General features: G+C 59.9%; 1 protein-coding gene across 2 annotated transcripts in view; it reads right to left on the reverse strand.

Annotated features, from left to right (window-relative positions):
• The window catches only part of EPHA2 (EPH receptor A2), a 28089-nt gene that overhangs the window by 4748 nt on the left and 9127 nt on the right, over window positions 1–14214 (reverse strand). Inside the window, exons 4-16 of one of the 2 annotated variants that reach the window (XM_036347192.1) lie at window positions 7566–7721; window positions 7129–7461; window positions 6502–6617; window positions 5921–6074; window positions 5363–5462; window positions 4832–4887; window positions 4455–4580; window positions 4176–4361; window positions 3952–4013; window positions 3640–3849; window positions 3261–3410; window positions 2015–2208; window positions 1594–1749 (exon numbers count right to left, since the gene is read on the reverse strand). In XM_036347192.1, coding sequence (XP_036203085.1) covers window positions 1594–1749; window positions 2015–2208; window positions 3261–3410; window positions 3640–3849; window positions 3952–4013; window positions 4176–4361; window positions 4455–4580; window positions 4832–4887; window positions 5363–5462; window positions 5921–6074; window positions 6502–6617; window positions 7129–7461; window positions 7566–7721 — 1999 coding nt within the window. The remainder of the gene's footprint in view (window positions 1–1593; window positions 1750–2014; window positions 2209–3260; window positions 3411–3639; window positions 3850–3951; window positions 4014–4175; window positions 4362–4454; window positions 4581–4831; window positions 4888–5362; window positions 5463–5920; window positions 6075–6501; window positions 6618–7128; window positions 7462–7565; window positions 7722–14214) is intronic. The other variant, XM_036347193.1, reaches the window with a different exon arrangement.

The following is a 14214-nucleotide window of genomic DNA, read 5'->3' on the forward strand; positions in this document are numbered from 1 at the left end:
CCCCTGGAGGGGCAAAGGGGGCTGTTCCAGGTTCCCAGGGAAAAGGCGGACACCCGGAACCCGGCATCTGCCCATGGCTGGGGCGGAAAGCAAAGGACTAGAGGACTGAGCCCTACTGTGCACCAGGCGTGTCATATGCATGGTACCCATGCAGTCCCCACAGTGGGGAACCCAAAACTGAGACTCACAGACGAAACCTAATTGGAACAAGGTCTCCCTGCTAGGAAGTGGCCAATGTGGGACTTGAGCGCAGGTGTGACGGTGGAGCCCAAGCTGGGGGCCCTGCAGCTGGCTGGCAGCAGGAGACACCCCGGGACCCGTCTCCTCTCTCCACATCTCCATGCCTCCCTCCGGTCAGTCTGTCCTCCCCTGGCTCCCATCCCCAGCCGTCCCCTGGGATGGCCATGGCCTGGTCTGAGAGGCCTTGATTAGCAGTTTGGAAGCCCAGCTGAGCGGCTTCCAGAGGCCCTGGAGAATGTTCATGCACAGGCCCAAATCCCAGAACCTCTGTGACCCAGAACCGTGAGAGGCTGGGGTCATCCCCTCCATGTGGTTCCCAAAACCTCCCAGCCCCAGCGCCCATTCCTGCCGTGACCTTGAACCCTGTACGAGTGAGGCTGTTGGGGGACATCACACTATTTTTAGAAGCACAAAAGGCTAAGAGGATAGTGTCTTCTCCCTCCCGGGGTGGGAGGAGGTATCCCTGCCAAGGCCCTGCTGGGAAAGGTCCCTGATGCTGGAGCTGGGAGGAGAGATGAGCTCCCATAGGACAGCCTGACAAAGGGCAGAAGCAGGGCTGGGCAAGGGGAATGGGCACTCTCTGGACCACAGGCTGACAGTCACCATGAGGGGAGAGGTGCCTGGGAGGGGCTGGCCCTTTCTCCTGGGCATCAGCCAGGCTGTCCCAGGGCTCTGCCCACTTCTTCTTGGCATCCTGGAGAGGAAGGCTGCCCCTAACTGGCTGTGACCCCAGGCAAATGTTGTAACCTCTGGGCCTCAGTTTCCCTATTTGTAAAACGGGGAAGTGATAATAGCATCTATTCCAAAGGCAAACGGAACTCAGTCAGCGATGGCGATGAAGGGAAGCCATTGTTTTCCCAGAGTCCCGGCTGTCAACTGTGTGACCTGAAGCCCGTAATCTCGGAGCCTCAGTTTCTCCACTAATGACCTCCATGGTCCCTGAGCTCCGGACCTGGACTGACCAGGGCTGGCATCCTAACTCTGCCCCTAGCGGCTGCAGGACCCTGGACAGGTCACTGCATGTCTCTGCACCCACTTCTCACCTGTCCAGTGAGAGCACTGACGGGCCCCACCTGCTGAGTTAGCACGAGGACTGATTCCAGGTGCTCGTGCACAGAGCCGGCCCACAGGCTCCCTCGAGAAATGCTACTGCGAATGTGACTAGTACTCTCCCACTCTGGACAAAAGGCGCGGAAGAAGGGGGAGCCAAGCAGCACTGCTGGCTGCCGGCCTGGCTCTGCCCTTCCTCCCCAAGCAGAGGGCGAGAGGAGAGAGGAGGGTGGGGAGGAGAGAGGAAGGGTGGTGAACCAGGGGCAGGAGGCGGCGGGCGGCACGGGCAGAGCCCAAACTCACTCGTTGGTCATCTGTACCACCTTCTCGATGGCCGTGTAGCCGGCTGCCAGGAAGTGCTCTGTGTACTGCTGCATCTTGATGGACTCGAGCCACTCGGACACCGTGCGGAAGGGCACCCCCTCGGAGCCGCTGGTGCTGGGCAGCCGGATGGACACTCTGCAACATGAACACCCACCCTCGGGTCAGGGTTGCACACCCAGCCCGCCCTAGGTCCCCAGCCTGTGGCTCCCTAACCTGGGCAATTCACCCAGCTGCCCCGGGCCTCATGCACAGGCCCAAATCCCAGGCTTTCATTAGTGTTACCCACGCCGGCCCCTGTCCAGTCTAAGTAAAACCCGTGCGGGACTCCGAGCCCCTCGCCCACTAGCCCTGACCGGCCACTGTGCTGGGGGCTGCCGCGGGTGGAGGGCATGGGACTCACCGGGGGTCAAAGTCAGCCAGGGTCTTGAGGGAGTCGGGAGCGCGGATGAGCTTGTCCAGGATGCTGACGATGTCGGCGAACTTGGGGCGGCGGGCGCGCTCCTGCTGCCAGCACTGCATCATGAGCTGGTAGATGGCGGAGGGGCACTCCATGGGCGTGGGCAGCCGGAAGCCGTCGTTGATGGCTTTCATCACCTGGTGGGGCAAGGGAGGCAGGTGGGCAGGGTGCCTTCACAGCCCTCAACCCACGCAGGTCCCGGGGAGCACCAGTACATGGAGGTGGGCAGAGGAGGAACGAACGGGGAGTCCCAGAAACAGGATGGGCCTCCTTTCCTGAGCCGAGAGGACAAACAGCAAGTGTTGAGGGGGCTGTCTCTGTACTTCCATGGAGGAAGGGACTCTGACCCTGATCCCTCACAGGCCCCAGGCAGCAGCCATGCTGTGAGCCTGCAGCCAGCCTCCCTCCAGTCTCTGGGCGAAGACATCTATACAAGCTGCCCCCTTCGCCTAGGCAAGCATGTCAAACTCATGGCATGCGGCCCACCAGCCGCAAATTTGACATGGTTGGCCTAGACTGCAGTGGTCGGCAAACTCAGTCAACAGAGCCAAATATCAACAGTACAACGATTGAAATTTCTTCTGAGAGCCAAATTTTTAAAACTTAAACTATATAGGTACATACATTGTTATTAACTTAACTAGGGTACTCCTAAGGCTTAGGAAGAGCCACACTCAAGGGGCCAAAGAGCCGCATGTGGCTCGCGAGCCGCAGTTTACCGACCACGGGTCTAGAGCACTCTTCGCCTCCTGGTGTTCGCCTGGCTACTTAACTGTCTTTTGTCTCAGCAGAGATGTGACCTCCTCTGAGAAGCCTTCCAGACCCTCAGGCTGGGTGAGGCATCAGGCATGTGCACACACACCCATGCGCACACACGCACACATGCATCCACAGGTGCACACACACATGAATGTATGTGCAGACACACACCCACAAACATGCACACACACCACTAACTGGTTTCCTTGTCTTTCCACTGACGTAGTAAGAGACTGGATCTGAAACCCAGCACAAGGCCTGGCACATAGTAGGCCCTCAATAAACCTAAATGAACAAACCCACGAATGATCTGTACCAGGTGAAGATTGGCACCCAAGACTCTTCTCTGTCCAGCCTTGGGGCTCAGGAATGAGTAGAGTTTAAGTTCAGGTCCAGGGCAGGCCAGGCTGGGTAGGATGAGGGGGCCTACCTCGTGGTTTGACAGCTCCCAGTAGGGCCGCTCGCCATACGTCATCACTTCCCACATGACGATGCCGTAACTCCACACGTCGCTGGCCGAGGTGAACTTGCGGTAGGAGATGGCCTCCGGGGCTGTCCAGCGGATGGGGATCTTGCCACCCTGCAGGGGACCCAGGCCCAGTCACCACTGTCCTCGCTGATCAGCCTCAGGACTATTGCAGCCAGACCAGATGCGGCAATCAGGGCCCCTCCCCTCAGTGCTCCCTACAGGTGCTCTTGCCTCCTGAGGCCAGTGGCCCAGGTGTGCCGGTATGAGGACCCCACCGAAGGCAAAGGCTGCTGCACCCTCCAGCCATGGAACCCGATGGCGACAGCCCCCTGGCACTCACACTGGTGGTGTACGTGGCCTCGGGGTCGTCCTCCAGCACACGGGACAAGCCGAAGTCGGACACCTTGCAGACCAGGTTGCTGTTGACGAGGATGTTGCGGGCGGCCAGGTCGCGGTGGACGTAGTTCATGTTGGCCAGGTACTTCATGCCGGCCGCAATGCCCCGCAGCATGCCCACCAGCTGCAGCACGCAGAACTCGCCATCCTTCTCCTGCCAGAGCACAGGCCTCAGCCACCAGCCGGCCCGGAGCCCAGGAGGGCACCCCCAAGCCTGCGGCCAAGGGTCCCGGCCCACCCCAGTTCACATACGTACCCGAAGGAACTTGTCCAGGGCCCCGTTCTCCATGTATTCAGTGATGATCATCATGGGCTTGTCTGCAGGGGGTGGACACAGGTGTAAGGGGATGGCACAGATGGGGGGTACAGCTATGGACGGGGTCCCTGTATGATAGCCCTAGTGGACAGCCCCTCTCCATCCCCTGTAGGTCAGGCCCCCCAGGAGCCCCCCCACCCCCCACCACTGGTGACAAGCCTCACATTTGGAGACGACGCCCTCCAGGCGGATGATGTTGTGGTGGCTGAACTGGCCCATGATGCTGGCCTCGCTGAGGAAGTCCACCCGCTGCTTCTCGGTGTAGCCGGCTTTCAGCGTCTTGATGGCCACAGGTACCTCCTTCTTCCCTGACGCCTTCAGCGTCCCCTTGTACACCTCCCCAAACTCTCCTGCAGGCAGGCAAGCGGGGGGAGCATCCACAGTCAGCCGGGACCGGGCACTCCCAGCCCGTACCAGGCCCTCCGCAGGCGCGCCAACCTCACCTGCTCCGATGACCTTCTGACGTGTGACACAGGACGGGTGGATCTCGGTGGTGAACTTGAGCACGGCCTGGTTGGGGTCCTCGTATGTGTGGGGGTCTACATATGTCTTCAAGGGCTTCAGTTGTTCTAAAAGGGGGAGGAGGGGCTGGTCACAGACAGGCCAGGGAGGGTCCCCGGGAAGGGTTGCCCTCAAGGAGGGAGCGGAAGCTACAGGATCAGGGGCCAGGAGACCGGGACCAGGCCATGGGACATGGAGCTTCTGGCTCAGCCCCTCGGGGCTGCCCCGGGGAGTCCTGGGAGTGCCCGGGCTGTGGGCTGAGACGGGGCTGGGGGCCTGTGGGGACAGGGGGAGGGGCACGGAGGGGGCGGCACCTCACCTGACTTGGAGAAGTAAACATCCTCTGAGGACTGGCGGGCCCGCTGGCTCTTCCTCCTGAGAACCCACCGGAACCAAGCACAGGGGTCAGCGGCTGCTCTGGCAGGAGCCTCCTGACCCCGCTGCGGCCCTGAGCGGGGACTGAGTGTGCTCAACGCCCTGCTCTGCGGGCAGAGGGCGGAGGGCAGGCTGGGGCGGGGCAGACAGGAAGCGACAAGTGGGCTCACTCCCTGGGATCTGTGCCCTGTCACGGCCCAAAGGAGGGCTTTCCTCATTAGCGCTCCCTGGCGCTTCCTGCCTGGGAGTCCGGAGGAAGTGTGGACACACCGTTAACAACAAGGGCAGAGACGATGACCGCCCAGAGATGGCCTGGGCAGAGACGTGTCCCAGGCCCCGCGGCGCACCAGGCGCTGTGCTGAGCACTTTGCAGCTCACTGCATCTTCACACCCCCAGGGGCAGGGGGAGATCACTATCAGCCCATTTTCCAGACAGGAAACCGAGGTTCCCACCCCTCTGCGTCCCACCACGAACCTGCGATGGAGGAGGAAGCCGATTCCTGCCAGCACCAGGAGCAAGACAATGACCACGGCCACTCCGCCAATCACCGCCACGTTGGCAGACCCTTCCATGGCTGTTGGGGAGACCAACTGATGACAAGGAAGCCCCCCCGCCAACTCCACACCCCCTGTTGCACCCACGTTAGGGACTCGAAACACATGCTGGGTATTTTTACGTGTGATGGTCATAACGCTCTTTACTCCCATTTCACAGGTGGGCAATCAGAGGCGGCCCCCGGGAATGCAGCCGGCACTCCCAGGTGTGGGACTCCTCCTGCGATGCAGGATTTGACCTGGGTCTGCCATCGCCAGAGCTCAGATCCCCCCTTCTGCTCTGAACGGATGTCGCTGGGTCCCCTCCCCCAGCTCCCAATCAGGCCCCTCCCCAGGCCATCAACCCACACGCTGTCCTAGAAGCAGGCTAACCAGAAGGGTGGATTTCTGAGTTTGTTGACCCTTTCCTCCTCTCAGGATATCCTAGCTGCTCCAGTTCAGGGCCCCGGCCTGGCTCACGCCCCGGTCCCCGACTCACACAGCGTCTGGAACTCGTGCACCTTGCTGCCGGCCCCCTGGCCCTCCTGTGTCAGCGCCTGCACTTGGACCAGGTAGGTGGTGTCCGGAGTCAGGTCGTCCAAGGTCACAGAGAAGTCCTCGGTGCTGCGCACGTTGTAGGTGTTGGAGTCCCCCTGGGGGTGGCCAGCAGGTGCAGAGGCAGATGGTGAGGGCAGGCAGGGCCATCAGCTCAGCCCACAGAGACCACCCCTGCTTAGCTCACTTACATGGCAAACTCAACGCTCTCCTTCCGGAGGGGGAAACTGAGGCTCAGAGAAGTCAAGGGGCTGGCTCAAGGTCACAGCCAGCAAATGCAAGACCCGGACTCCAACCCAGGTCTGCTCGATCCCCAAGACCTGGGTTTCCCCCCAACTATCTCATCTGGGAATTTCAGAACACTGTGTCTCCTCTCCCCCAAATCTCTGCTGCGCTGGCCTGGGACAGGTGACTCAGGAAGAGCCCAGACCTCAGTTTCCCCATCTGCAGAATGGGGCTTCTTCAGACGGCTGTGTCGTGTGGTGGATATCTATGACACCCCTCCCTGACCCCCTGCAAAGTTACCTTCTTGCGGTAGGTGACCTCGTACTTCCACACGCGGCTCTGCTGTGGCACAGGGATGCTCCAGGACACGCTCAGCGAGGTGGTGCCCCGGCTCTCCAGCTTCACCTTGGGGGGCTCTGGGCAGAACAGCGGGTGGGGGAGGGGTGTGATGAGCCACCCAGGGGGGGGTGCAAGTGTCCCCAGACCCGGATCCATCCACAGCCCAAGCTCTTTAAACCCCCACCTGGGATTCTTAACTTCCAGCTCTAGAGCACAGAGCCCCAGACCCGGCCCCACAAAGCTAGCTCCTCAGAAGAGCCCTGAGAGCATCTGTGAGCGTAAATAAGAAAAACAAAGTCACAGCCGCCTCCTGCTATAGCCTTTCTATGGACCGGGCACTGTTCTAAGAGCTTCATATAGAAGAATTTATTAAACCCTCTCCATAGCCCTGTTACCCGTTTTACAGGTGAGGAAACCGAGGCTCAGAAAGGTTGGGTAACTTGCCCACAGTCACAGAGCTGGGGAGTGACTCCAGAGACTGTGCTTTTAACTACTGGCCGCTGCTCTCTCTCTGAACACAGCTGAGCCCTGGGTGGCGGGCCTCCGGAAGCCCCGCCCGGGCGACAGCCGCCACCACCAGGCCCTCACCTGTCTGGTTGATGCTGACGCTGGCGGTGCGGAAGCTGCGGCTGGCCACCAGGTCCGAGACGCCGTTGCGGGCCTCCACGGCGAAGGTGTAGTTCATATGGGGCTCCAGGTCGCTGACTATCAGGCTGGTGCGGGTCAGCTTGTTCGGGAGCTCGGAGTAGCGCACGCTGGCCTCGCAAGGTCTGCACTCGCCTGACTCGGGCAGGCACTGTTCGCAGGTGACCCTGTAGGTGATGTCTTCGCGGCCCCCGTTGTCCAGGGGCGCCATCCAGCGCAGCTCCACTTTGGCACCCATGCCCACGGCCGTGAGGTAGCTTGGGGCAGAGGGCGGGCCTGCACAGAGGGCAGAGGGCAGAGCTCGAACCCAGGTAGCCCTGGACATGGCGACCACCAGACCCTGGCCACCTGTCAACCTCCCTGACCCGCTGCACACTCACCTGTGCAGGGCATCGACAGCGAGTCCTGCGGGGCCCGGAAGTAGCCTTCCTCACACTCACAGAACGTGGCCCCCTCGGAAGACGGCAGGGTGTGTGCGGGGCACTCCAAACAGGCACTCTCGGACGCCTCCGATTTGAAGAATCCAGACGAGCAGGCTGGTGGGCGCAGGGACAGACATCGGTCAGTTCAACCGGTTCCCACGGCAACGGCTTTTCCACTCCCTGGCCATGGGGCCCCGGGCAAGTCGCTCAGCCGCCGTGGGCCTGTTTTCTCATTGTAAAATGTCTTGTGACGTGAAAAGGCATGGCAAGCACCTACCTCTGCTGGACACTCAGGAAATACCTCATCTGCATGCCCCAAGCCTGTGCCTCACTCCCCACTGCCTCTTGCAAGAAGCGCCATGCCCCTGAGCTCGGCATTCAAGGCCCCCGTCTCACCCTTCGGCTTCCCTAGCACCCTCTCTCACACCTGCTCAGCACTGGACAGAGCATGCTGTACCTCCTTTCATCTGTGCCAACCAGCCTGACGGGTCCCCACCTGGACGTCGGGCTGCCCAGGGCAATAACTGCGTCTTCTTCACTGTTTGTTTTGATGACTATCACCACCACCTCAACTGGTCGGCCAGGCACACCAGCTCAGGATGCCACCCCTGCAGGTGCTCCCCCCACGCCCAGATCCGACCGTCTTTCCGTTCTAGGGCTGGCCGACCAGAAAGCAGGAAAGGCCAGGCCCCCAGCATTTTCTCTGGGTCTGTTTCCAGGCCCGAGTCATTTCCGCCGCTCACAAAGGCAGCCAGGAAGCAGTTCTTCCTCCCCCGATTGGTAGGTCCTGTCCTGGCAAGGCCGGCGAGGGGCTCAGGCACCTGACTGCAAGGCCTTTTTTCTCACACTGGCCTATCCTGCCCCTGCCCCAAGCCCCTTCCCGGCCCCACAGGCAGGAAGCTGCCCAGACACAAGGCCCACTGTGAAGGGCTACCCAGGGCTTGGAGTGGACAGAGTGGAGAGGGGTCACCCTAAGGACACCTTCCAGAGCCCTACGATTACCGATACCCTCCTTCGGCTTAATCTGTGGATCCAACACTCGCTGACCCTGGGCGGGCATGGGCCCGAGGTGTGACTCAGGGAGCAGGAGCATGTGACCGTGTCTGCCATAAAGGAGTGGGCAAAGGGCTAAGGGGCTGGAAGCAACCTTGGCCAGAGTTCCGAGGAATCATGGAGGAGATATTTCAGCTGGGGTTTAAAGGCTGAGTAGGAGCTCGGTAGGGCAGAAATATGGGGAGGAGAGTTAGGGATGAGAAACAGCAAGACTAACAGAAAGCATGAGTGGTTTGTGGGCACAAATGGTGGGGGGCACCAGGCAATAAAGGCTGGGAGGTCTCCAGGAACCAGAATGAGAAAGGCCTGTACTGCCAGGCCCAGGAGCTGGGACCTTATCCTAAGGCAATGACACCATTGAAGGTTTGATGCAGAGAACAGCGGCACAGTCAGATCTACACGGTCAAGAGAAGCCTGGGACAAAGTCTCCCTCCTGTCCTGTCCCCTATGTGAGCAGAGGTGGGACGGGGACGGCAGTCAGGGGACAGGACTCAAAGAACACCCAGTTCCTTACAGTCCTGGACAATGACATCCTGCTAAGGACTCTTCTTACAGGGGGGCCCTGGGGACCGTCCGTCCCAGCAGCCTCTCTCACCCCCTCCGCTGGCCCTGCCCTGTCAGAACCTCAGCACGCCTGTAGGAAAGGGGACTTGTCCAGGACAGAGGGGGCCTGGAGCCCCAATAACGAACACTGACCACTGGTTAAACCACGACCGGGTGCAGCTCCTGGTCCAAGCGCCTGCCATTCATTTAGTCCTCACGATAAGCCCGTTAAACCTGGGCACTGCGACCACTCACGCCGCTTTGGAGGCGGGGACATGGCTGTGCAGAGAGGCCAGACAACTTGTCCACGTTCAGCAAGCTCTCGAGACACAAGAACAGGACCTAAACCCAGGGCTGCTGGACTTTGAGCCCCTCTCCCTTCCCACCAGCATCTCAATGTGGAGCAAAGAGGGATCCATGTTCTGGAACAAGCCCGAAGCAGAGATGCCTGCTTCAACAGCCAGACAATCCCAAGACTGGCATCAGAGCAACTGGGAAAGGGGGTAGGGGTGGGGGGTCCTAACATAGGTCTTCTCACACTGGGCACATTTATGTCCTAGGGCAGTGGTCGGCAAACTGTGGCTCTTTGGCCCCTTGAGTGTGGCTCTTCCACAAAATAACGACTTCTGCGCATGGGCCACGAAGTTTCAATCGCACTGTACATGCGTGCCCGCATGTGGTATTTTGTGGAAGAGCCACTCTCAAGGGACCAAAGAGCCGCATGTGGCTCGTGAGCCGCAGTTTGCCGACCACTGTCCTATGGGAAGAAAAGGGTGGACTCAAACCCAGGGTGGGGTGGCCAAAGTCTCCTTCAAGTGTCCCAATGTATTTAAGAAACTCCTGGATATTATGCATTCATCCTCATATCTCATAGAAGACAAAATAGCTCTCTCCTCTCCCAAATCTTCGGGTAAAAATGAGACTCCAGAAAGGTGGGTCATATTTATCCTGGGATTTCAGTTCCCCCAGACCTCGGACTTGTCTGCCAGGGGTCTACCCCCTGGGTGAGCGGTGCTGCAGGAGGTCTCGTCCCCACAGGGTGGGGAGCTCAAGGGCCCCTAGAATCTCAATTGCATCTTTCCCGTCCAGGCTCTCAGGCTGCGGAGGGGACCGTGAGCCTCCATGAGCGCGGGTTTGGCTCTGCTTAAGGCTTTTGAGCCACCTGCAAACCCCCCACCATGCCCCCACCCCACAACCACGCGGCTGCGCCCCAGCCCCCCAGCCCTATGCCAAGGGGAGGAAGTGGGGGAAGAGTCGGGTTCCATTCTCTGGCCCCAGAGCCTGGGGGTGGCCCGCCTGCTGCCGGCAGGAAAGAGGGAATTTGGAGAGATTTCCGCTGCGGATGTGCCAGATAACACAGTGGAGAGGCAGCATCAACAGGGCATGTGCTTGCCTGACGAGAATGTGCTGCCCCCTCCTCCAACCACAGAACTGCAAGTGGCTCTCCCCGGGGCCGCGCCAGAGCGTGCCCGCGCGCAGGGGCCTCGGAGTTCATGGGTAGGACACCAGCAGGCTCCTGTGTCTTCCTCTCTTTGCCTGACGGGATTTCCTGGCATTCTGGGCAGGCAAGCGGGGACAGGGGCCACACACTGGGTGTTCACACACACTCAGACACAGTAACACACCAAAATACTCCCTGTCCCGCAGCCAGCCAGCAAATTCTTCTGCATCCTTCCATCGCCCAGCTTGGCTATTACAGAGCTCCTCTACACAGCCCTTCCAAACTGCCCAATTTCTGGCTCCCTTCTTGCCCCATTAGGGCATCTGTTACTCAGTTTCACATTTACCAAGTAGAAATTGAGCACTCCCTACCCTGGCACAGTGCTGGGTGCTGGGATACAACGGAGAGATAGATAAACACCATTTCTGCTCCAGGGGAATTCACTGGCTGTAATGCTCCATCCGAAATTATTTCCGCACACATTAGGAGCCGCTATGAGACTGGCAGCTCCTGGAGAGCAGGAAGGGAGTCCAATTTATCTGTGTCTGATGGCCCAGCAGAGGAGCTGGCACACAGTAGGTGCTTAGCTACTATTTGTGGGCTGGATGGATAGATGACTGACTGACTGAATGAATGAATGAATGAATGAGTAAATGGCAAAACCTACCATGTGCACATTAAACACACGCTCTAGGACCAAGAAGTGAGCAGTCCAGGGAGAGACCCTGTGGGGATGGCGTGCCAGGGCATCCACCTGCCTACCTGCCTGGCATGCACCTGGCATTGGCACACCTGTGGAGATCTTCTCTGGCCCCACTCACCTGGCAGGCCTGTATCACTCTGAGCAGGGGAACTGGGGCACGGTGGCTGCACCCTGGGCTGTACCCCAGTTTTTCCAGTTCACGGTACCCGCCCCTCAGGTGGCAGCGTGGGGTGACTCAGGGACAGACACCCTCTGGCATGACGCAAATCCAGCCCCTGGCAGAGCTCCTCTCCTCAGGCCCAACCGCCTCTCAGGCCAGTGGTGGGGCGGTCACAGGGTCAGGAGGTCACAGTAGCAATTCACCTGGGGCCAGTCATCTCCTCAAGCCGTGCCCAGCTGGTGTGCAGCACCTCAGCCCAAGAATGCAGCGTGGACTTTGTCTCCTGCCCTCACAGGCAGCCAGTGGCAACTCATAGTTACTGACCCAGCAAATGAGGGACATTGATAGCTCCGGGCCCGGGGGCTTCTCGCTCCCTGGCAGGCCCTGTGGTCCCCACAGAAGCCGGTGTCTCCATGGCCCCGATTGCTGCCGCAAGGTGATTGCTGCCAGCACCCTGACGCTTTCACGCACGCGCTTTCACGCACACGCTCTGGGGAATTACCATGGGGGCATTCCTCCACAAGCCATGATAAGCGAGGCTCCCCCCACCCCCAGCCTCCCCGCTTCCTGCTCTCTCCCTACCACCAGCCTTTTATCTTCTGTTTGCTTTCCCTCGCCTCCTTCCTTCCTTCCTTCCTTCCGTTCGTTCTGGGGACCCACTCACCTCCGGTGAGGGAGGGAGGGGCCTCCCCAAGGAGCTGCCAGCACCTGAATTTGCCCCAGTGTGAGCTGAGGGTGGGGCAGTCAGGGTATGGGGGGAGGGGGGGCCCAAAGGCAACTCCACAGAACTGAGGCGCGGTGGCACCCAGAGCCCCCAGCCGTGTCCTGACAAAGCAGGGCTCCTGCCAAGGCCCAGGGGCACCTGCCTGAGACCCACCTCAACCAGAGAGCCTTTCCTGCCCAGGGGGTGCCTCCCTTCAGTTATGGACCCTGGACTAGGCTGGGGCCCCTCGGGATGCCAGTGCTAGGACTCTGCTCCTTGGCACATGGTGAGGTCCCACAGTCAACGGTCTGGCAGAGCAGCCCAGGTTCTGGACGGAGCCACAGCACAAAGTCACAGGCCCAGAGGGGACTCACCAAGGTCACCCAGCTATAGATGGAAGGACACATGCCAGGGGCAGCTGAGGACAACGTACTGCCCTCCTCGTTACAGGCCCCAGCTCTTTAGGTCACTGTTTCCATTCTCTGGGCCTCAGTGTCCTCCTCTGTAAAATGGGAATAAAATCCTCAGCCCTTCTGGGTTGTTTGTGAAGATGGGAAGAAAACCTTGCTTCTGAAATGTTTAGCATGGTGTCTGGAATGGGGTGTCCCTATGAACCGGGAATAGAGAAACTAAGGTAGAGAGGGGACATTCCCGAGGTCCTGAGCCCCTTCAGGGAGCAGGAGTCGCCAAGGAGGGAATTCCCAAACGCCCACCTCCAGCTCTGGCCTCCCAGCTGCTGGGCTGAGCCTCTGGCCAAAGCCGCTGGCCACCTGCTCACCTGGCCAGCAGTCCCATGGCCGAGGCGCCAGCCGGGGGGCCCGCCAGCTCAGCGGCCGATGCCAGCACAGGAAGCGGAGCCGAAAGGGAGACAAAGCCGCCCCAGGGGAGATGACGGTCAGCCTGTCAGCCTGAGTGACTCCACTGTCCTCCGGCGGGGCCGGGGTGGGGGTGCCGGAGTGAAGCTGGCTCATTCCTGACATAGCTCACGAGAGTTCTCCGGGCAGCGTGCCCACCTGTCCAACACAACACCTGGGAGTGCCTCCCTTCCGCTGTCCGCTTAACTCTTTCCTGAGCTCGGAGCTTCCTGAGGAAAGAACCCTGAGAAACAAACTTTGGGAATAACCTGGACCAGGTGCTGGGTGGCCTCGGGGTACCCACGCCCCTTTTCTGGGCACAGTTTGTCATCAATACAAGCCCCAATGGGTGAATCCAGGTCGCCAGGTTCTCCCATTAGGAACAGGGGGGGCAGACCCGACGCCTCCCTCAACTTCTCCCTCAACGTGTACAGCAAACACCCCCCTGATCACCCCCACTCCTGCACGAGGACCTGCCATCCTGGGGTTGCCCTGAGAGCTGGTCCCAAGGCCAAGAGCTGAGTCAGGGATTCCAAAGGAACTGGTCATTTCCCGCCCCATTTCCTGACCCATCCTCGAGCCTGGATGCCGCTGCGCCGCCTGCATTCAAATCCTGATGCAGCCACAGCTCAGCTGTGTGACTCTAGGCAGGTCTCTGGGCCTCAAATCCCTGTCTGCTAAACGGAACGGCAGAGCCCGGCTGGTGCGGCTCAGTGGTTGAGCGTCGACCTATGAACCAGGAGGTCACGGTTCAATTCCCAGTCAGGATACATGCCCTAGGTTGCAGGCTTGGTCGCCAGTGTAGGGGGCGTGCAGGAGGCAGCCAGTCAATGACTCTCTCTCATCATTGATGTTTCTATCTCTCCCCCCACCCTCCCTTCCTCTCTGAAATCAATAAAAATATATATTTTTTTAAAAAAAGGAATGGCAGAAAGGTGGTGAGAACTCAGCACGAGCGCCCGGATAAGTGCCTGCCTAGCTGTGTGCCTGCCCTTGGGGAGCTCTTGTCTATGAAAGTCGCTGTTATGCTCTCCATCGGCATCATGGTCAGGGGCTGCTGGGAAAAGCCTGGAGGGACACAGGGAAGCCAGGCTGGAGGCTCGCAGCCACACAGAGGGCCCCCGAGCACTGAAGGGAATTTTGGTAGAAG

This window comes from Myotis myotis, unplaced genomic scaffold, assembly GCF_014108235.1.
Source record: "Myotis myotis isolate mMyoMyo1 unplaced genomic scaffold, mMyoMyo1.p scaffold_m19_p_2, whole genome shotgun sequence".
NCBI lineage: Eukaryota > Metazoa > Chordata > Mammalia > Chiroptera > Vespertilionidae > Myotis > Myotis myotis.